The following is a 23,388-nucleotide window of genomic DNA, read 5'->3' on the forward strand; positions in this document are numbered from 1 at the left end:
TGGGACACCTCAATCCTGTATCAGAGTGCCTGGGTTCGAGTCCTATCTCCACTCACAACTCGAGTTACCTGCTAATGTGCATCTTGGAAGGCAGCAAGTGATGGCTCAAGTACTTGAGTCCCTGCCACCCTTGGGGAGACCTGGATTGAGTTTCTATCTTCCAGCTTTGGCTGAGCCCAGTGTTTGGGGAGTGAAGCAGTAGATGGGAGATTGCTATCTTATCTCGCTGTCTACTTCTCCCACCTCTCTTTCAATCTCTCAAGTAAATAACATTTAAAACAACAATTTCGAGGGGCTGGCATTGTGGTGTACTGGGTAAAGCTGCTGCCTGTGATGCCAGCATCCCATATGGGCGCTGGTTCGTGTCCTGACTGCTCTACCTCCAATTCAGCTCCCTGCTAATGGCCTGGGAAAACAGCAGAAGATGGGCCCAAATGTCTGGGCCCCTGCTACCCACGTGGGAGACCACAATAAAGCTCCTCGCTTCTGGCTTTGGCCTGGCCCAGTGCTGGCCATTGTGGCCTTCCAGGGCATGAACCAATGGATGGAAGATGTCTCTCTCTCCCTCTCTCTCTCTGTACTCTGACCTTCAAATAAATAAATAAATAAATAATCTTTAAACCAAAACAAAACAATTTTGAGTATTTCCTCCATATGTCTCAGATGTTCAAAGGGAAGAAGGTGGCCCCAGTTTCTCTGTGGTAAAGAAGCAGGAGACCAAAAAGGTGGTAAATTCCGTTTGAGAAAAGACCGAAGAATTTGAGCAATGGACAGGATATCCAGCCCCAAAAGGACTTCACCAAATGTTTTGTTAAATAGCCCTGCCACAGCTGGCTGCATTGACAGAGAGTAAGGGACTGAGCGCAGCTCAGAGTGGGAGGAACCAGTTCACCCAGTTTACACCGCCGTGCAGCTGCTTAAGGTGGCCCATAGGTAGAGACCAGTGACAGAGCAAGAGAAGAACCAAGGCTGTTGGCCCAGGCTGAGGATAAAGCTGCCTGCAAGGTGATGTCCCCATTTTGGAGACCACCTGTCCTTCACGTAGGGGTCAGTACTGTGACCACCTTGGTGAAGAACAAGAGACTCAGTGCTGATGATACATGATGTGGATCCTATCCGTCTGGCCATTTGTCTGCTGCCCGGTGTTGTAGTGTGTGTGGTGGACCCCTACTGCATCATCAGGAAGGCCAAGACTGGCATCATGGCGCAGCGAGTTAAGTCATCGTCTGCAGTGCTGGCATTCCCATATGAGCACTGGTTCAAGTCCCAGCTGCTCCACTTCCAATCCAGCTCCCTGCTAATGTGCCTGGGATGGCAGTGGAAGATGGCCCAAGTGCTTGGGCCCTTGCCACTCACGTTGGAGACCTGGATAAAGCTCTTGACCCAGCCCTGGCCATTGTAGCCATCTGGGGAATGAACCAGTGGATGGAAGATCTTTCTTTCTGTGTCTGTCTCTCCCTCACTCTGTGTAACTCTGCCTTTCAAATAAATAAATCTTTTTTTTTTTTTTTTTTTTTTTTTTTGACAGGCAGAGTGGACAGTGAGAGAGAGAGAGAGAGAGAAAGGTCTTCCTTTTGCCGTTGGTTCACCCTCCAATGGCCACTGCGGCCGGCACACCGCACTGATCCGAAGGCAGGAGCCAGGTGCTTCTCCTGGTCTTCCATGGGGTGCAGGGCCCAACCTCCACTGCACTCCCGGGCCACAGCAGAGAGCTGGCCTGGAAGAGGGGCAACTGGGACAGAATCCGGCGCCCTGAGCGGGTCTAGAACCCGGTGTGCTGGTGCTGCTAGGTGGAGGATTAGCCTATTGAGCCGTGGCACCGGCCCTCAAATAAATAAATCTTAAAAAGAGAAAAAGAAGGCCAGACTGGAGTATTTGGCCTATAGGAAGACCTGCTGTTGGCTTCACACAGGTGAACTAACATGAGAGAAGTGCTCTGGTTTAGCGGATGGATGCTGTCATCTACAGTGACACACATGAGGTTTGCTGACAGACACTGCGGAGGCAGTGTCCTGGGCCTGCACTCCGTGGCTCACACAGCCAAGCTGGGAAAAGCAAAGGCTAGAGAAATCACACGAGGGGCCGGCACTGTGGCGCAGCGGGTGAAGCCGCCACCTGCAGTGCCGGCATCCCATATGGGTGCGGTTCGAGTCCTGGCAGCTCCACTTCCGATCCAGCTCTCTGCTACGGCCTGGGAAAGCAGTAGAAGATGGCCCAAGTCCTTGACCCCTGCATCCATGTGGGAGACCCAGAGGAAGCTCCTGGCTCCTGGCTTTGGATCAGTGCAGCTCCAGCCGTTGTGGCCAACTTGGGAATGAACCAGCAGATGGAAGACTTATCCCTCCCTCTCTCTCTGCCTCTCTTCTGTGTAATAAATAAATATTTAAATAAATAAATAATAAATCTCTAAAAAAAAAGAATCATGCAACTGGGATCAGATGTTCACCATTGGGTTTTCTGTTCCTGGAAATAATAAAAGTTCTCTAAAAAATTAGTTTTGTAGAAAGAATAAATTTAGAGGACTTATTATCCTACATGTGATCAGAGTTAAAATATAAGTAAAGCTATAGTAATCCCAGATGATTTTATTGTAGACATATATTAAGTAAAAAGCATGGAGTCTAAAATAGACCCTGTCTGTCAATCATCAGTTGGTTTTCAACAGAAGTCAAAGGTAATTCAGTGATGCAGGGACTTTCTTTTTCTTTCTTTTTTTTTTATTTATTATTATTATTATTATTATTTTGACAGGCAGAGTGGACAGTGAGAGAGAGACAGAGAGAAAGGTCTTCCTTTGCTGTTGGTTCACCCTCCACACCGCGCTGATCCGAAGGCAGGAGCCAGGTGCTTCTCCTGGTCTCCCATGGGGTGCAGGGCCCAAGTACTCGGGCCATCCTCCACTGCCCTCCCGGGCCACAGCAGAGAGCTGGCCTGGAAGAGGGGCAACCGGGACAGAATCCGGCGCCCCAACCGGGACTAGAACCTGGTGTGCCGGCGCCGCAAGGCGGAGGATTAGCCTAGTGCGCCTAGTGAGCCATAGGGAGACAAGACTTGTTCTTATTTCACACATTCATTCTCTCTCTCTCTCTCATGGATGTTAGACCGAAATGTAAGCATAAATCTTCATTCCTTTGGATCTTAGGAACAAAAGTACTAACCATTTTAATGATGAATGGCCTTGATTATAATGTAAAACTGCTATTAAAAAGACCATTAAGAAAATTAAAAGGCAAGCCACAGACTTGGAGAAATGTGTAGAATAATGGGGCTCCCAAGATGTCTATGTCCTAGTCGCTGAAACCGGTGAATATGCTGCCTTACAATAGGGACCTTGCAGGTCTGAGGAGCTTACAAGGGAGTCACTTAGGGAGGCCATTGTAGTTTAGAAGGCAGGAGGCTCAAGGACCGGGATTGGAAGATGCTACACTGCTGCCTTTGGTGAGGAAAGAGGCCACCGTCAAAATGCAGGCAGCTGCTAAAAACTGGTAAAGGCCAGGATGGATTCTTCCCTAGAGCCTGCAGGAGGCTGTTTACCAAACCAAACCTTGGCTGTGCTCTGTGGCTCACGTCTTAACTGCTAGGCAACACCTGCCTCTGATTAGCTAATATTTTGTTAAGGATTTTAAGTCTTATTAAGAAGGATGTTGGTCTATAATCTTCTCTTGTAATGTCTTTGCCTAGTTTGAGGGTATCGGGGTAATATTGATTGGCCTCATAAAAATAGTTGGGGGCCGGCGCCGCGGCTCACTAGGCTAATCCTCCGCCTTGCGGCGCCGGCACACCGGGTTCTAGTCCCGGTTGGGGCGCCGGATTCTGTCCCGGTTGCCCCTCTTCCAGGCCAGCCCTCTGCTGTGGCCCGGGAGTGCAGTGGAGGATGGCCCAGGTGCTTGGGCCCTGCACCCCATGGGAGACCAGGAAAAGCACCTGGCTCCTGGCTCCTGCCATCGGATCAGCGCGGTGCGCCGGCCGCAGCGGCCATTGGAGGGTGTAACCAACGGCAAAGGAAGACCTTTCTCTCTGTCTCTCTCTCTCACTGTCCACTCTGCCTGTCAAAAAAAAAAAAAAAAAAAAAAATAGTTGGGAAGTTTGTCCTCTACTTTCTGAAGCAGTTTGTGTAAGGTCAGTATGGCTGCTTCTTGACTTACAACTGAAATACGTCGATATAAACCCATTCTAAGTTCAAAAGATTTGGGGGTGTGTGTTTAGCCTAGCCATTAAGTCACCTGAGTGGGGCCAGCGTTGTGCACAGTAGGTTTATCCATACGGGTGCCAGTTCTAGTCCTGGCTGCTCCTCTTCTGATCCAACTCTCTGCTATGGCCTGGGAAAGCAGCAGAAGATGGCAATGACTGCAACAGCCAAGCTGAAGCCAAGAGCTTCATCCGTGTCTACCGTGAAGGTGGCAGGGGCCCAGGTACTTGGGCCATCTTCTGCTTTTCCCAAGCCATTAGCAGAGAGCTGGATAGGAAATGGTGCAGTCAGGACACAAACTGGCACCCATATGGGATGCCAGGTTGTAAGCATTGGTTCTACCCACCACACCACAACACCTGCCCCAGTAGTCACATGCTCTTATCACCCACTTGGGAGACCTGGATTGAGTTCCTAGTTCCCAGCTATGCTACCTTGGCCAGGCATTCAGGAAGTAAACCAGTAGGTGGGAACTTTTTTTCTGTCTTGCTCTTTGTCTCTCTTTCTCAAATACATTAAAAATGAAAGGAAGGGAGGGAGGAATCTTAAGGGAAAGTGTATTTAATACACACATTAGCAGCATGGTACACTGTAAAATATTGGTTGTTTGTTCTTGTGATTGCATGTCCTCCACTTTAAAACCATTTACTTCTGAATCTTTCCACTTAACATTTTTGGAATTCAGCTGACCACAGGTAACAGTTCCCCCATCCCTGGTAGTTCTGGTGCACAGCAGAATGGAACAAGGCCAGGATGACAGCCCCACTTAGGCCAGTGCCTGTCTCTTTGGAACAGTTAATGCTCAGACTAGTGGTGGCAAACGTCTTGAACCTGATCCATAGCCATGACCCGTATGCTCTTGTATAGGCATAGAGGATGTCTCTGGGAGAAAGTGAATCTCAGTCTTCTTGGTGGGCAGGAAGTGTTTTATCTCCTCCAAGGGCTTGGTCTTTATGTCCTTCACCTGTGTCTGAACATGCCTTTGACCGACTGACAAGATCACTGTTTGTAAGGAGAAAGCGTCTGAAAGTGCCGTGTGTTTGGGGATTTCCAAGCTGTTGATTGCCAGCTGTCCACACTCTTCGGAGGCTTCCAAAGGCTGTATCAGTTGCAGGTGTTTGGTTGTGAATTTCCAGTAAGTCATCCCCTTTGGTTTGACTCTTGACAGGTACTGGAGGCACAGAGAAGGCATCAGAAGGAGAAGTCTGGCATCATACCTACCTCGCCAACGCCCTATACTTACAACAAGGTAGGGGAGAGATGCTCATTTTGCCTCTTGAATATAACCCCCCTCATCCTATGAGTGTTTGTGGCCCTCTGGGAGTGTAGCCAGTCACTTCCATCCTTAGCTTCTTGTCCAAAAGACACACAGGAAAGAATTTGAAATTCAAGTGTTTTATCTGATGAAGTATGGAGTAAGGTTCTTATCCATTTGGCTGTGGTAGCAGAACAAAGGGCTGTGGTCACCCACTGGGTTATTTATTTGGCTGGTCGTGTAGCCTGCTGGCCACATTGAAAAGATGTCGTTAGCTTGCTTTTTCAAGCTGGGCACCATTTCTGAGAGGCCAAAGCTAGAGAAAATTCTGGTCACTTATGGTGTCATTCTTTCTTGCCCCATAAAATACCCAACTTAGAACAATGTCCAGAACACACAGCAAGTGTTCCTAAATGTTACTTGTTACTGTCATGGTACTTAATCTGTAGCCCACATACCAAGTATCCCTATTCTAGAGTCCAAGAAGTTTAGGGCCTCTTGAAACAAGTCCTGGAGTCGCAGAGTAAGTCAGAAAATAAAATTCTGCTTTGCGACTTGAGACTGGATCTAGATGACAAGAGATGGAGCTTAGGATGGTAAAAAGGTGGGGTCCCTGCTCTGCCTGTGCCATTCTCCAGCTGGGCCATGTTGGTTAAGTGACTGAGCTTGACTTTTTTTTTTTTTTTTTAAGCTTTATTTATTTGGAAGTCAGAGTTAAAGAGAGAGAGAGAGAGAGAATATCTTCCATCTTCTGGTTCACTCTCCAAATGGCCTTAATAGCTGGGGCTGGGCCAGGCTGAAGCCAACAGCCAGGAGTTTCTTCTGTGTTTCCCACGTGGGTGTTGGGGCCCAAGGACTTATACCATCCTCCACTGCTTCCCCAGGCCTTTAGCAGGGAGCTGGATAGGAAGTAGAGCAGCCAGGACTGAAATCTGTGCCCATATGGGGTGCCGGCACTGCCGATGGTGACTTAACCTGCTATGCCACAGTGCAGGCCCCTTAGCTGCACTTGACAGAGGACCTGAGAGATGTCATGATCTCTGTGTCATCTCTAGTAGGATCAGTTTTCTCATTTGTAACATGAGGGATTTGAACTAAGTCCTTTTTTTTTTTTTTTTTTTTTTTTTTTTTTTTTGACAGGCAGAGTTGATAGAGAGAGAGAGACAGAGAGAAAGGTCTTCCTTTTGCCGTTGGTTACACCCTCCAATGGCCGCCACGGCTGGCACGCTGTGGCCGGCGCACTGCGCTGATCCGATGGCAGGAGCCAGGTGCTTCTCCTGGTCTCCCATGGGGTGCAGGGCCCAAGCACTTGGGCCATCCTCCACTGCACTCCCTGGCCACAGCAGAGAGCTGGCCTGGAAGAGGGGCAACCGGGACAGAATCCGGTGCCCCAAGTGGGACTAGAACCCGGTGTGCCGGTGCCACAAGGCAGAGGATTAGCCTAGTGAGCCGCGGCGCCAGCCAGTCCTTTTTTTAAAATAAAAAAATATTTATTTATGTAAAAGAGCTATATATAGAGGAGAGACAGAGAGATCTTTCATCTGCTGGTTCACTCCCCAGATGGTTGCAACAGCCGAAGCTGGGCCAGGCTGATGCCAAGAGCCAGAAACATCCTCAAAGGGTCTCCCACATGAGTAGCAGGGGCCCATGCACTTGGGCCATCCTCCGATGCCCTTCCCAGGCCATTAGCAGGGAGCTGGCTTGGAAGTTGAGTAGCTGGGACACAAACTGGCACCCTGTGGGATGCCGGCACTGCAGGCAGCGGCTCTACCCACTATGCCACACCAGTCCCTGAACCAAGTCATTTTTAAGATCCCTTTTCACCTCTATGATTCTAGAGCATAAGTCATGTTACCCATAAATGTCCACTAGTGTGATACCAAAATGGGCAAGAGTGCCTGAGACACCTGTTTCCCCAGCTCCTCTCTGAGCAGCGCGCAGCTGTGGTGTGGGGGGTGTTCGGCCCAGGGAGGCTCAGGGGGGCACTCTTCTGAAGCAGACACCTCTTTGTTCCATAATTCAAGAACTGAATTGAAGCCTCTGCAGACCCATTTTCCGGGGCAAATAGAGCTACATTTAACAAAAATCAGAGTTCTTTGTTAATAATCACATAGAGATTACAGGTCATGCGAGTCTCCTCGGGACCCGCAGTCACGGAGTTGGCAGCAATTCTCTTTCTCTGATATCGTCTCCCCTGAGATGGTAGAAGTTCTCACAAATGGGGTTAAGTCCTCTGGGCCAAAAAAATTATTTTAGACCACCTGTTTTTCCCTCTAGTGGCTCTCCCTGATCTAGGTCAGACTGTTTTTGGCTTTTACACAATGGCTTGTGCTATATTATGAGGTCAGTGTACATGTGTCTTAGCCACATTATTTCCATACCCTCAGCCCTATGCAGCTTTACAGAGTACATTTCACAACAACACTGGTTGATATCAGTTACTTCTTTGACTAGAGAGGCAAAGTATCTTGAACTTAAACACTGAGAATAAAAATGACTGTTTTATCCCAGACTACCCTGTGTGAGAATGTGCATGTATATATGCAGTGTTGACATATAAAAATATGCAGTGTTGGCATATAAAAAATATGGATGGAAAGGTTAGCTCTCCTAAGGTGTGTGAAACTTTTGTCCAGTCTGTTAAGTGACTGTGGGAGATACTAGCCCGTGTATGTTAGGGGCTATTCCTGAGCCTGTCCTGGGGCCTCACTTCGGGGCTCTGCCTTAGGTAGGAATGACTGTTTTCTTTTTTGCTTTCAGAGCTGTGACTTGTGGTCCCTAGGGGTGATTATCTACGTGATGCTGTGCGGATATCCCCCTTTTTACTCCAAACACCACAGCCGGACGATCCCAAAGGATATGCGGAGAAAGATCATGACAGGCAGTTTTGAGTTTCCAGAGGAAGAGTGGAGCCAGATCTCGGAGATGGCCAAAGACGTTGTGAGGAAGTGAGTCCCTGGGCTGCTGGGTGGGGAGGCCAGGAGGGCCTCGAGCTGGTGGGAGTACAAGTGAATGGTGGGTAAAGTAATTTGTTTCTTCAGTAGATTCCTTCCTATTTAATAGCACGAGAATCTTATCCCTGGAATCTGAGGAGAGAGTTCTCAGTGTCCACACCTCTGTGAAAACTTCCTGCTTCACTTCTAGACTTTATCCTTAGGGCTGTGAGCTCAGGACCCTCTGCAGCCAGTCTGTGTGGGCATTAATTCAGGACACCAGGTGGGAGCCCCCTGACCCACCCTCCTTCCTGTGCCCGCCTTTTGGGACAGACATGATGCTGGGAACCTGAACTGGGGTGCTGAGATGAGGACGACATGGTGGCTTTTTCATTCCTTGGAAATTGTTGCAGTCTGGTTTTGTTAGGCCTGGACATCTGCCTCTTGCCTTCCCTGTGCCAGTTTTTTCTCTGAGATATATTAGGCCAGAAGTATTTGGTTAAGAACTGGAGTTAATGAGTAGCTCAAGACAGCTGATATTCAGAATCCTTTGGTAGAGAAAGCACTAGGTAAGAAGTCAGACCTGAAATTTGAGGTACAGTTGCTTTTTATGACCACTTACATGGGAAGCTCAGCTGCCCATGGGCATTGCTCAGCTATTCCTACTGCTTGGTCTTCACTGAGCAGTTTCTTCATCTTTAATGAAAAAAAGGTCCCTGGGAATTGAACCCTGACAGCATAGCCATTTCTCTATGGAGATTACTCCTTTTCAAAGGTGAGCGAGCCCAGTTGGTCTATGTGCTAGAAAAAGGGACTGTTTTCTAGAATATGCAAGGACAATTTTTAGAAGAGTGGGATTGATGTTTCAATCATCACCTATCTTCACATGCTGTGTTTCTGGCTATTTAACTGAAACCTCGACAGCTTGTAAGTGGTTTTTGCCAGCTTTCTATAGAATGCAACAATGATTATCTTCTTTCAGCTTTGGGAGCTTCTTTAGAAATCTGGAACTGTTTATTCAGAATGATCCAGAAGAAGGTTGCAGAGAACCTTAAAAGAGCAATTAGGCATGTCCTGACTGACATTTCGAATGGGGGATATGTAACTGGAAGGAGGAGGTGCTGCAGAATGCTGAGGTGAGCTAGGAGTTGCATTAGCATGAATGGACAGGAGGTAAAGAAGCAGGAGCAGAAAGTGGGAGGTGCAGAAGGAATCTCTCAGGCTTAGAAGGAAATGCTGTTCCCATCTCAGAAACCCTAGATTTTTATTCTTTGACTATATCTGGAATAAAGAATTCATGTCTTGCCATGTGGTAACAAATAAGTTTTATCATGGGTAGCACCCTGCTTTTCAAAACCACATGACGCTACATCTAGTTTTGCAGCTACTATCAGTCAAAAGAGAACTTTGAGTTTCTTTTGGAAATAAAATCCATTGTCCTAGAAACTTCAATATGGAGATTTAAATTATAAGGGACTATAAGGTATATGTAAGATTATCTTACTGAACCTAGAACTCAGTTTGAAGTATCACTGGGTTAAACCTTTTCCTACAATGTTTTTCTACTTTGTCAGTCTAGAAAAGACCACTTCAGGTCACTGTACCATACAACAAGTGGCTGGGGATTGGAATTCCACCCCCACCTGCAGGTGCAAAAGCATGCTTCTGCAGGAGTTGGTAGAAAGTCAGAATAAGTCAGAGTGTTGAGAGCCAGACCCAGGAACTTCCTATGGCTTTTTGGGAGCAACTGAGCATGGCAGCACTGTTGGCTTTTTCTCCACAGGCTCCTGAAAGTCAAGCCAGAGGAAAGACTCACCATCGAGGGAGTTTTGGACCACCCTTGGCTCAACTCCACCGAAGCCCTGGATAATGTGCTACCGTCTGCTCAACTGATGATGGATAAGGTTTTGAATAATGCTTATTCTGTTGCCTGAAAAGGCTGTGTTGAAAAGGAATGCTGGGGCCAGACTCAGTAAGGGGTTAAAGGCAAAACAAAGGACCACAAGCAGTTTTTCCCAGAGAAACATCTCTGGTTTCCTGAAAATTAGAATGTGAAATAAAGGACTTCTCTCCATGAAAGACCAGGTCAAGGCCCAATAAATATACACTAAGGGAACACTCAAAAGAATATCCTCCATATTTGTACTATGGATTTGGGGATGCAGAGAAGTATAATATACCCTTCCATCACCAAGGGATTTAAACAAGACTAGTTGGGAAGGCAAGGCCAATAACCACGAACAGAGGAAACACCAACAGGCATTGGAATCTCATGTTACATTTTCTGTGACTGCTATGGGAATTTGGAAAAAGAGAACATCTTTGAAGAGGTGTCAGTTGCCCAAAGAGAAAGCAAAGCACCTCACATTCATTAACTCTTTTTTTTTTATGGTGAAAAAAAGCATATATTTAGAATGAGCCAGCTGGACTCCGTTCAGATGATCCCAATTTTGTTGGCAGCGTCCAGAGCATCCTAGTCAGGAGCCAGCACACACACGCCTTCTTCTCTCCGTCAGTCTGGTCAGGTGTTGACTTTGGCCACGTCAGTCATAAGTTTCTTCACAGCTTGTTTGATCTGGTGCTTGTTGGCCTTGACATCCACAATGAACACCAGTGTGTTGTTGTCTTCTGTCTTCATGGCCGACTCCGTGGTCGGGGGGAGCTTGATGATGGCATAGTGGTCAAGCTTGTTTCTCCTGGGGGCGCTCTTCCGAGGGTATTTCGGCTGCCATCGGAGGCGCAGTGTCTTGGGCCGCCAGAAGGTGGGGGACGTGCGGATCTTCTTCTTCTTGTGGCTGTGGGCGCCTTTCAGCACTGCCTTCTTGGCCTTCAAGGCCTTCACTTTGGCTTCGACTTTAGGAGGGGCAGGAACTTCCTTCTTCACCTTCGGCGCCATCTTGGTGAAAAAGGCCATTAACTCTTTACTATATAGCAGCTTCTGAGCTCTTTCAAAACAAGTTTAAGCATAAGCTGTCCTTGAAGAATTTGAGTGGCTGGTGTTAAGTGCCCAAGCATGGGGAGCAACAGGAGTGTAGAGTTCGGAGACTGTTGTGCATTGGTGGGAAAGACAACCTGGCCTCACTAATGAATGTTGGTGAGGTAGGTGTGGCAGGACCGGCCTCTGCAAATTGATCAAAGGCTTTAAGTCTTAGTGGGATGTAACTGAGAGGCCATGGTAGATTAAAATTTTTTAAAAATATTTTCTTTTAACTGGTACATAAAATTTTACATATTTATGGAATATCATGTGATGTTTCTGTACACGTATATACTGTGTAATGTCCAATCAGGACAAACACATATAGCTTCTCTAACATTTAACATTTTATGGTAAAAACATGGGGGCCAGCACTGGGGCGCAGCAGGATAAGCTGCTGTATGCAGACTGGCATCCTATATAGCACTGGTTCAAGCCTTAGCTGCTCTACTTCTGATCTGGCTCCCTGCTAACACTTCTAGGAAAGCAGCAGCAGATGGCCCATGTGCTTCAGTCCTCCCACCCATGTGGGATACCCAAAGGAAGCTCCTGACATTGCCTAACCCAGCTTGGTTGTTGCAGCCATTTGAGGAGTGAACCAGAGGGTAGAAGATTGACCAGTCTTTGTCTCTCCCTCTCTCTTTCTGCAATTCTGACTTTCAAATAAACAAATAAATCTTTTTAACAAGAAAAGTCATTTTTAAGATTTATTTGAAAGGGAGAGTTAGAGAGGAAGAGGGAGAGATCTATCAGTCTTCCACCCACTGGTTCACTGCTCAGATGGTCGCATTGGCTAGGGCTGGGCCAGGCAAAAGCCAGGAGTGCACATCTCTATCTAGGTCTCCTATGTGGGTGGCAGGGGCCCAAGCACTTGGGCCATCTTCTGTCGGCTACCTTTCCTAGTGCATTAGCAGGGAGCTAGATTGGAAGTACAGCAGTCAGAATGCAAACCTCCACTTATATGGGATGTTGGTGTCACAGTCAATGGCTTAACCCACCCCGCCACAATGTGGGTCCCTCATGATAGATTTTTGAGAAGAACTTTGCCATTGAGAAGATCTTTAGGGCTGGCCAGCTAGACTTGCAGACTTGTCAACCTAAGACTTCTGCAGTGATCTGGAAGCTAAGGGGTAGCTCTGGGGACAGAGAAGCAGAGATGAATGAATAGCCTCAATATCTTTGAAGAAAAATTTCTATCGTTTTTGTTGGCTGATTAAATATAAGGAGACAGCAGGTGGCCTATCAGCTGATACTACTGACAAAGAGAGTGAGAGATTAGGAAGGAGGCTGGTCTGGGGAAGGGGAGACTCTCAGCAGTGGCAGAGGGACATTCAAATGAATGAGGTGCAGGCTGTGGGACCAAAGTGCACTTGAGAAGTCAAGGCAGTGACAGTCTTGAGCATTACTAGCTTTGAAGGGATGTAGTTCAAGTGTGAAAAAGAATCAATGTATGGTAAAAAAAGAATGCTAAGTTTAGCTAGGGCATGGAAAACAGCTGGAAGGAACTGTGTTCTCTGTCACCTCTTTGAATTATGTATGATTGTCTTCTTGGTTTAAATATGCTTAGTAGTCTGGAGATGGTGTGGTCATTCCCAAATCTAAATGGATCACACAGATCCTGGTTGTTAGCACATGAGGAGGTGTGGCACTCCTCAAGAGCTTGGAAATCAGGAGATAACATTGCCTTCTGGAGTTACTTAAAAATCAGAATGAAGCCAAATCTGGATATGCAGAATCTTCTTAATGAGAAGGAGTGACTCCCTGGCCTAGAAGACGAAATTGCAATGTGACCGGGGATTCTCATTTCTAAAGACATCCTGGCATTCAGATGTGGGTCGGTCATGTTTGGAAATGCAGGAAAGTGTCCTCGATACAGATGCTGAATAACACCCATCCGTGCCCCACCTAGGGGCCTGAGCTCATGACATTGAGCTGCTCCATCTTTTTGATTGAACCATTATTGATGAGGAGACACATGCTAGGGTATATGACAGTGTAGCCGGGGCTGGCCATGAGTATATAGTGACCTTAAATGAGTTCAGACTCTACCTCATCTGATTGACTGCTCAACAAGGGACTACTTTTATAAATTGGTCATATTTTAAATGTTGGTATCATTCAGACTATACTGAGGTATAAAATAAAAAGCAAGAGCTGTCATTTGGCTTAGTGGGTAAGTCAGCAGTTCAGAGCCCTGCCTCTTAATATTGAAGTGCCTGGGTTTGAGTCTAGTCTCCAGCTTCTGACTCCAGCTTCCTGCTAAGGTGGACCCTGGTGGGTATTGGTATTGGCTCAGGTAGATGGGTTCCTGCCACCCACAAGGGAGACCGGGCTGAGTTCGCAGCTCCTCACTGTGTCCCCTCTGGCCATTGCAGATACTGGGGAATGAGCCAGCTGATGGGAGCTCTATCTCTGTTCCTCTCAAATACATTTTTTAAAAATGCTAGCATAAAAAGTGCTATTTTTAAAAACTTCTTTTTTCTTTTTTCTCTCACTTTTCGTTCCTTCTTTGTTTCCTTCCCTCCTTTCCCCTCCCCTTCCTTTCACAGAGAAACAGAAAAATAGAGATCCTCCACCTACTGGCTCACTCTCCAGATGTCTGTAACAGTGAGGGCTGGGCCAGGTCTCCATGTGGGTGGCAGGGACCTGAGTATTAAGCCATCATCTGATGCCTTCCCAGAATGTGCCTTGACAGGACACTGGATCAGGAGCAGAGCCAGAACTTGAACCAGGCATACCAACACAGGATGTGCCAAACCGCTATGCTAAATGCCCGACCATGAAACATGCTTAAAAAAAAAGTAATAAAATAAAACAAAACAAAACCAGAAGTTCCAATTTATTCCCCTAGTGCAGTCTTTTTATTTATTTATTTATTTTTGACAGGCAGCATGGACAGTGAGAGAGAGAGAGACAGAGAGAAAGGTGTTCCTTTGCTGTTGGTTCACCCTCCAATGGCTGCCGCGGCTGGTGCACCACACTGATCCGATGGCAGGAGCCAGGTGCTTTTCCTGGTCTCCCATGGGGTGCAGGGCCCAAGCACTTGGGCCATCCTCCACTGCCCTCCCGGGCCACAGCAGAGAGCTGGCCTGGAAGAGGAGCAACTGGGACAGAATCCGGTGCCCCGACCTGGACTAGAACCCGGTGTGCCGGCGCCGCAAGGCGGAGGATTAGCCTAGTGAGCCGCAGTGCCAGCCACCTAGTGCAGTCTTTTCCCTCAGATATCTTGGTGCATCCTTTCTGATCTTTTTCTGGGGACGCGTGCGTGTGCGTGCACACACACACACACACACACACACAGTTTATCCTGCATAAATTTTAAAAATGGGATTGTCTCATTCTTAAAAGCCATTTGACTGATTCTTGGCTCTCCACATTAGTCTGTGCATAGTGACAACACACACTGGCCATAAAGACCAGACTTCGAGAGTGCCAGACTCCGTGGCAGTTATTTCTCATTGTAACTTCATTAGCTTGTGTATTGATCAGGCTGTGGCCTCAGTTATTGAAGGTCTGCTCCTCAGGCTTGCCCATATTTACCTAGTGAGACTGTCAGGTTCTGGGGTGACTGTCCATGCTGTGAAGGCAGTGACTAAATGCCAGTCTGCAAGGCTTCTTGGGTAGCAGCCGCGCAGCCCTCCTGTTGTGATTATCCTGCCTCTTTCACACTTGCTCTTGCCAGGCGCTGTGAGCCTGAGCCTCATGTGTGTCCTCGTCTTTGCAGCTCTCCTTGGGGAAGAAGGGCTCGCAGTAGTGCAGCCTCTGGTCTGGTCTGGTGTTCACTGGGCCCTGCTGAGCTACAGGGAAGAGCCTTACCAGAATTTTGTATACCATTGGCACAAGAGTGCAATTGTCTTCTTAGTACCTTGGGCTTCGCCTTCCCACATTAGATTGGCTTTTTAGATGCTTGGCAATGATGAGAAACACTGATGCCATGTTTGCCTCCAGGCGGTGGTGGCGGGAATCCAGCAGGCTCACGCGGAGCAGTTGGCCAACATGAGAATTCAGGACCTGAAAGTCAGCCTCAAACCCCTGCACTCGGTGAACAACCCCATTCTGAGGAAGAGGAAGCTACTTGGGTATCTGAGTTTATGTCTTCAATTCTTTGTCATGGCTGGCATCGTTGAGTGCTGGGTTCTGAAAGCTCAGCCAGGGGTCTGCTCTTTTTCTGCCTCTTAAGAGGGTGGGGAGAAAAAGTTTTTTAAAATAGCAATATAATATGGACATAGTTTACAGTTATGTATCTGAAAAATCTCTTATCTTACATTAACACTTAGTATCCGTTCAGAGTTGGGTTCTGGGGTCTTACTTTGTTATTACCTCTCGTCCAAACTTTGAAAGCACCAAGCCAAAGGATGGTGTTTATATCCACGACCAAGAGAATGGCGCTGAAGATTCAAATGTTGCCTTGGAGAAGCTCCGAGATGTGATTGCCCAGTGTATTCTCCCACAGGCTGGTAAAGGTCATGCCATTTACTAATGCTCTGAGTGTGTGTGTGTGTGTGTGCATGTGTGCATACACATAAAAGCCATGGTTTAATCTGGGTTGTCTGTTCATCTTTGTCTTTTAAGAAAATAAGTACATTGTATAAATTACTCTGTACCTGCCAAAGAGTGGACAGTGTGAATTCAGAAATGTGATAAGTTCGATGCCTTGGTTTTCTGTGATAGTTCTAGTTTAGGCTGAATTGCCAGTAAGGCACTGCATGTAATTTTGTGTGTTCGTAGTTTGACACTAAGGGCACAGGGTAGGGGTGGAGAATGGAAAATATGGTCAGGGTCAGGATCAAGGTGTAGGCTATTAGGCGTCATCCCAGAGCCCTTAGAGGACGAGGCTTCCATTAGCTTGTGAGTGTGAAGAGGACACCTCCTTTACTTAGATTTGGCCCCTGCTGCTACTTGTGTCATGGGTAGTGACTCACACACGCCTCCTTTGGGGTGAGAGCTTTCTTTCAGTGTATTCTGTCTCTGCTCAATGGGGCACAACAGGGTTTTCTCAGCAAATGAATGAGGCCAGAAAATGTTGGGCTGTTCTTCCTAGAATTCTCATGTGTTAAGAAAATTCATATAGTGTACCTTAGTGAACCTTCTAAAGTAAGAAATGAGTTTAGGAGAATGAGTTTAGCCTACTCAGTCTTGTTTGCCCTCCTTCTCTTGGTCCAGTATTTTTCTCAGCCTTAGTGTCTGTTACTCCCTATTTGCCATTCTCCAGTACTGAGACTCTGGGACCGTCAGGGGATTTGTGTCAGGCTATCAGAGTAGTAGTGGTCAGTACCAGAAGAGGCCTTCATGTAATGTAGGAACTGTCAGTAAAGCCAGTGTCTGGTGAAGTTTTGGAGATTTCATCGCCATTGCTCAACCAGTTGGATATCAAGTCCTTCCATCTCTGACACTAAAATCCCATGGTGCTGCAGGACAAATGCAACTTCCTCTTCATCCTTACCAATAGGAGAGAATGAAGACGAGAAGTTGAATGAAGTAATGCAGGAAGCTTGGAAGTATAACCGGGAATGCAAACTCCTAAGAGACAGTCTGCAAAGCTTCAGCTGGAATGGTAGGAGCTTAATCACTCTTTTCCTCAGGAATGCTGCAGAAGGATTGTGTTTAGAATATGTGGGATCACTTTTGGGGCCTCGGGGGCTGTTTTCAGGTAAAATGAGGCAGAAGAGTGACTGCAGTATTAATGGGGCAGGGTTCAACCCGACACTAATTGCCCACACATATCTGGACATCCGGTCTTTTCCAAATGAAAACCACTTGGGGGAAAGAAGAAAAAAAGGCACGAAAGACAAAAAAACCCAGATCTCAGAACTTCTCCCAGATGCCAGGGCTCTTTACTAGGTCATTAAATGAGCAGCACATGCCAGAAGGAGAAGAGAAGCCAGGGAGTCCACTCTGCTGCTCTGCCTTTCTCAGAGAAGGGCCATTTCACTGAACATCTTCCCACATGGGCTGCTAGTTGAATTCCCCCTCCCAGGCAATCAATATAGAAATACATTTTCTTCCTTTTTTTAATTAGCATTTTTTGAACTGATTTTTATATTGTCATTCCAGTTTAGTGGCCTATATTAAACAAGCTCCAGGATGCTCAGGGAAGGGAGCAAACTCTGACTTCAGGCCTGCCTTGGACATTCCATAAGAAATCCAAAGTGCTAGCCTACTCATTCCCTTACCTGGAAAAGACTGGTACAGAGTGTACACTCTGAGTTTTCCTGAAGTGAGCCCTCCCCTGTAAGCAGCATACAGATCATGTAGTGGAGCACACACTCTCCTCATTTCTTCTCTCCCTCTACTCAGGGGCAGTCACAGTCCTGATTCCTAGCATTACAGATTAGTTTGCCGAGTTTTGTATTTTATGTAAATAGAATCAGACAAGGCTGTTCTTTGATGTCTGGCTCTTGTAGTCAACGTTACATTTCTGAGACCCATCCATGTTGTTTTGTGTAGCAAATCTTTCATACTCATTGTCTGAAAATACTACATAGATCCATAAATGACTGAATGGACATTCGTGTTGTTTCCAAGGTTTTAACAATTAAGGGCTGCTCTGAACACTCGTGTGTGTCTTTTGATGAGCATGTTGATGAACTCATTTCCTTTACATATCCAGGACTGGAATTGATAGCTTATACAGTTTATGTTTAGCTTTTGTAGGTACTACATCAGTTTTCCAAAGTGATTATATGAGTTTATAAACCTCCACTAGCAGTGTTTGAGAGTTCTGGTTACTCTATATCCACGCCAACTCTTGCTATTGACTTTTTGAATTTTAGTCACTCTGACTAGTATGAAGTGGTATTAGGGTGTGTTTTAATTTGCATTACCCAACCATTTAGATTTCCTTGAAGTGCCCATTGAAATCTCTTGTGTTCTAGGTGTGAGTCCTTTGTTGGATGTACAAAGATCTCTCTTTCTGGTTTGCTTGTGTGTTACTGGAGTGAACGGTTAGGTTAATGGAACTATTCAATTGTAACCTGAAAAAATGGGAGGTTTAAACTGCTTTTGATCAGTGGTGGGGATGGTTATTCCATTGGCGAGAGTGAATTTGACACTGGAAAGGTATCCCTGTTAGGACTCAGTTTGAAAATTAACCTTGCTCTTTCTTGGGTTTCAGGTCGTGGATTCACAGATAAAGTAGATCGACTAAAACTGGCAGAAATTGTGAAACAAGTGATAGAAGAGCAAACCACGTCCCATGAATCCCAATAATGACAGCTTCAAACTTTGTTTTTTAACATTTTGAAAAATTATTCTTTAATGTATAATGTAATTTTTAATGTAAATTAATAAATCATTATTTCACTTCCACATTGCTTAAAGTTGCTATATAGATTTAGATATAAGATTTACTAATAGTAATTATTTGTTTTTAAGAGAAGCTCCATTCCTAGAGATGTATCATTACTTTAGGACTCTTTAGTCATATATTTGTAAGATGATAGATGATATTCTCAGACAAGATTTGTTTTATTTGTAATAAAGGATGCAGAAAAGCCAGAGGTAGATACAGGACCAATTATACTGAACCTTTTGCTTAGTAAACAGTTGAATCAAGTACTGTGGAATCTGGTTTCAATTGCTCTGTGTGTTTATTTTCTTCACTATTGGTAGATTAGCTTTAGTGCCAAGAAATTTTTATGAATCAAAACTTTTGTGGATGGACACTACTAGAATGCACAGGATGCACACTTGGGCCTGAGGAGCCAACTCCCCTGAGACAAGAGGAAGGAAGCTGAGCCCTCATTTCTCTTGCCCCTAATTCTCTAGAGAACAGGAGGAACATGTCCTTTCTCTGTCCTATTTGTTAAAAGGGTACTGGTATGTCTTAAATCTAATGGGATTCTCCTTAGAGTTGACTCTACCTGTCCAGCCTATCCCCTCCCTGAGGTTCTCCTTGGTCCTCTCTTGCCCTGTAGCCCTCAACAACCTAATTGCTTCGTACTTACTTTCCCTGTTCCTCTGGCTGCCTTCTGGGGATGGTCTTCCCAAAAAAGTAACATATAATAGAAACTGGATTAGCATCCAAGATGATCTGGTTTTTTCCCTTAAAGCTGCCCTTTTTTTCTGTAATGTTTCTGATTGGGTTTGTTTTGAAATCCTCTAGGCTATATTTATTTTGTTCCATACTTTGCATTTTCAGAAAGTGTGGTTCTGGCCTAGAGAGCAACTGTGGAAATGAAAATAAGGCTTTTCTAATTTTCTGATGTGCATATGGGCTTCCATAACACACTGTTTCTTGTTGTTTTTTTAAGCAGTTGGTGGGTACCTGTATTGGTAAATAAAAGAGCTAAGAGGCAAACTCACAGAGCAGAGGCAAGGATGAGTAGTCTCTATTATTCTGTTTTATCCCATATTCTCTCCAATCAAAATCAATCTCACAGTTAAACTTATTTTCTAACTCCACTTTGCTGAGTATGTATTCACAATGGCATTATGTGTGATTAATGGTGGGAATATATCATAAAAGCACAAAGCATCTTTTAAGAATTACCTTATTACACTGGTTTCCTTTTATCTTAGAGACTTTGTAATTCAAGATATGTTTTGGGGGCCCGGCACTGTGGCACCCTAGGTTAATCCTCTGCCTGCGGCGCCGGCATCCCATATGGGTGTCGGTTCTAGTCCTGGTTGTTCCTCTTCCAGTCCAGCTCTCTGCTGTGGCCTGGGAAAGCAGTAGAGAATGGCCCAAGTGCTCGGGCCCCTGTACCCGCATGGGAGACCAGGAAGAAGCACCTAGCTCCTGGCTTTGGATTGGCATAGCTCCAGTCTTTGCAGCCATTTGGGGAGTGAACCAACAGAAGGAAGACCTTTCTCTCTCTCTCTCCCTGTCTGTAACTCTACCTGTCAAATAAATAAATAAAAAAATCTTAAAAAAAAAAAAGATATGTTTTGAGATAAGGTTCACTAATTTTAGATGACTGATGCCTATTATAAATGGAAACCCTGTAAAGAATATTAAATTCTTTTTTAAGATGGCAAATCTAAGAGTTAGTAAAGTAAAACCAAAAAAAAATTTTTTTTTATCTATTTACTGACAGAAAATCCAGTGGTAAGTTGAATTAAGGGCTCACTGTTCTATTTTTCAGTGAAATGCAATCTTTTTTTTAAGAAAAGATTTATTTCATTTATTGGAAAGGCAGAAGTAGAGGAAGGGAGGGGGAGACAGAGAGAGAGCTTCCACCCAGCGGTTCACTCCTCAAATGGCTGCAATGGCCAAAGCTAAGCCAAAGCCAGGAGCCAGGAGTTTCATCTGGATCTTCCACATGGATGCAGGGGCCCAAAGACTTGGGCCATCTTCCCCTGCTTTCCCAGATGCAGTGGCAGGGAGCTGGGTTGGAAGAGGAGCAGCTGGGAATGGGATGCCAGCATTGCAGGTGGCTGTTTAACCCACTGTGCCATAGCACTGGCCCTATAAGGATAATTCTTGCATAGTAGCAAGTTAGTTTCCAGTTTTCCTACATGATTTGCTAACCTTATACTTTTTAAAACTTATGATTCAGATTCCTTTAGACTTTGCTATATCAAGTCTGTTTGGTATAGAACAACTTGTATGTCTTTCTGATATATTGTATGAGCATAGGAGAATGCCTATCATAAATCAGTTGTTGGAAGGACATAGATAGGGAAATTTGATTTCTTTAAAAAATAATTTATTTATTTTAAAAGTATAGTTAGAGAGAGTGAGAGAGAGAGAGAGAGAGAGATTCACTGGTTAACTCTCCAAATGGCCAGGCCTGGGCAAAGATGAAGTCAGGAGCCATCTGGGTCTCCCATGTGAGTGGCAGAGACCCAAGCACTTGGGCCATCTTCCACTACATTTCCAAGCATGTTAACAGAGAGTTGGATCAGAAGCAGAGAAGCCAGGACTTGAACCAGTGCATACATGGGATGCTGGCATTGCAGGTGGCCCCCAGAAAACTTTTTAGAAAGAGTGTATGTCTGTTGTATTAACTGTGAAAGCACAAGTTGAGGAACAGTATCTAATGTTGGTCAAAGGAGTCAACAGATTCAAATCAGATCTTGTGTGGTATGTATGTGCACAATTTTGAGAGTTGTAAAATAGGATATTTTAATTAAATATTTTTACATTTAAAACTCTTCTTTCATTGGTGATTTTTTAAAAAGTTTTATTTATTTATTTGAAAAGAACTACAGAGAGAGAGAGAGAGACATAGAGAGAAGGGAGATCTTCCATTCGCTGGTTCACTCCCAGATGGCCACAACTGTCAGGGCTGGGCCAGGCAAAAGCCAGGAGCCAGGAGCTTCATCTGGGTCTCCCACATGAGTGCAGGGGCCCAGACTCTTGGGCCATCTTCTGCTGCTTCTCCAGGTGCATTAGCAGGGAGGTGGAGCAGCCAGGACACAAACTGGTAACCACATGGGATGCTATTGTCTCAGGCAGCAGCTTTACTTGCTCATGATCCCTCATTCACGATTACTGATTTGTATCTCACCAAATGATTTTCCCTAATTTTCTCTCTTTGTTTTGGTTAAGACACTAGGAAACACCCTAAAATCTTTGATACTTTCCAAAATAAATAATTTTGAGAGCCTTTGCTCTTACATAAAATACAGAAAGAAAAGAAAACCAGCTGTAAATCATTAAACTTTTTTATTGCTATAGGTTTTTCTAAAAGGATTTATGAAAGTTTGAATTTTCTTGCTGTTAACTGTATATTTTATCATCTGTATTAGAAATTAAATATTGAGAACACATGATGATGTAATCTGCTCTCCTGTTGATTTCTGAGATCTTATGGTACTATACTGTTCCTTTCTGAATTAAATAGGCCATTTCCCCATTTTTGATAGTTATCTGTAGTTATACCTTTTTTTTTTTTTTTTAGACAGGCAGAGTTAGTGAAAGAGAGAGAGAAAGAGAGAAACTCCTTTTTCCGTTGGTTCACCCCCCCAAGTGGCCGCTATGGCTGGTGTGTTGCGGCCAGCGCGCTGCACCGATATGAAGCCAGGAGCCAGGTGCTTCCTCCTGGTTTCCCACGTGGGTGCAGGGCCCAAGGACCTGGGCCACAGCAGACAGCTGGACTGGAAGAGGAGCAACCGGGACAGAATCCGGTGCCCCGACCGGGACTAGAACCCGGTGTGCGGGCGCCACAGGCGGAGGATTAGCCTAGTGAGCCGCGGCGCTGGCCTATACCTTATATTTTAAAAGTTATATGCTGGGGGCCAGCGCCGTGGCTCACTATAGGCTAATCCTCCGCCTTGCGGCACCGGCACACTGGGTTGTAGTCCCGGTCAGGGCGCCGGATTCTGTCCTGGTTGCCCCTCTTCCAGGCCAGCTCTCTGATATGGCCAGGGAGTGCAGTGGCGGATGGCCCAAGTGCTTGGGCCCTGCACCCCATGGGAGAACAGGAGAAGCACCTGGCTCCTGGCGCCGCCGCCGCGGCCATTGGAGGGTGAACCAACGGCAAAGGAAGACCTTTCTCTCTCTCTCTCTCTCTCTCACTGTCCACTCTGCCTGTCCCAAAAAAAAAAAAAAAAGTTATATGCTGGGGCTGGCACTGTGGTATGGCACTTGTACAGATGCACAAGATCTGATTTAAATCTATTGACTTCTTTGACCAACATTTAGATACTATTCCTCAACTTACGCTTTCACAAATTAATACAAGGAACATACTCTTTTTTTTTTTTTTTTTAAGATTTATTTGTTTATTTGAGAGTCAGAGTTACACAGAGAGGAAAGGCAGAGCAAGTCTTCCATCTGCTGGTTTACTCCCCAATTGACAGCAACAGCCGGAGCTGCACCGATCCAAAGCCAGGAGCTTCTTCGGGGTCTCCCACATGGGTGCAGGGGTCCAAGGACTTGGGCCATCTTCTGCTGCTTTCCCAGGCCATAGCAGAGAGCTGGATGGGAAGTGGAGCAGCCGGGTCTTTAACTGGTGCCCATATGGGATGCCGGTGCTTTAGGCTAGGGCGTTACCCTGCTGCGCCACAGCGCCGGCCCTGGAAAATACACTACATTTTTTGGGGGGCTGGCGGTGTGACACTGTGGATTAACACCCTGGCCTGAAGC

General features: G+C 45.7%; 2 protein-coding genes across 12 annotated transcripts in view; one reads left to right on the forward strand and one right to left on the reverse strand.

The window, feature by feature from the left end:
• Positions 1–18,908, forward strand: part of MAPKAPK5 (MAPK activated protein kinase 5) — a 40,065-nt gene extending 21,157 nt beyond the window's left edge. For 4 of the 11 annotated variants that reach the window (XM_051826831.2, XM_008272243.4, XM_070066229.1 and 1 more), the window contains 7 exons: positions 5,358–5,438; positions 8,205–8,392; positions 10,161–10,281; positions 15,303–15,433; positions 15,696–15,817; positions 16,804–16,908; positions 18,469–18,662. In XM_051826831.2, coding sequence (XP_051682791.1) covers positions 5,358–5,438; positions 8,205–8,392; positions 10,161–10,281; positions 15,303–15,433; positions 15,696–15,817; positions 16,804–16,908; positions 18,469–18,563 — 843 coding nt within the window. In that variant the 3' untranslated portion in view covers positions 18,564–18,662. Of the gene's footprint in view, positions 1–5,357; positions 5,439–8,204; positions 8,393–10,160; positions 10,282–15,302; positions 15,434–15,695; positions 15,818–16,768; positions 16,909–18,468 lie in introns of all 11 variants that reach the window. The other 7 variants (XM_051826832.2, XM_051826834.2, XM_070066230.1 and 4 more) reach the window with 4 other exon arrangements.
• The window catches only part of TMEM116 (transmembrane protein 116), a 153,006-nt gene that overhangs the window by 20,312 nt on the left and 109,306 nt on the right, over positions 1–23,388 (reverse strand). The gene's annotated exons all lie outside the window — the stretch shown is intronic.

Source organism: Oryctolagus cuniculus, chromosome 21 (genome assembly GCF_964237555.1).
Source record: "Oryctolagus cuniculus chromosome 21, mOryCun1.1, whole genome shotgun sequence".
Taxonomy (NCBI): domain Eukaryota; kingdom Metazoa; phylum Chordata; class Mammalia; order Lagomorpha; family Leporidae; genus Oryctolagus; species Oryctolagus cuniculus.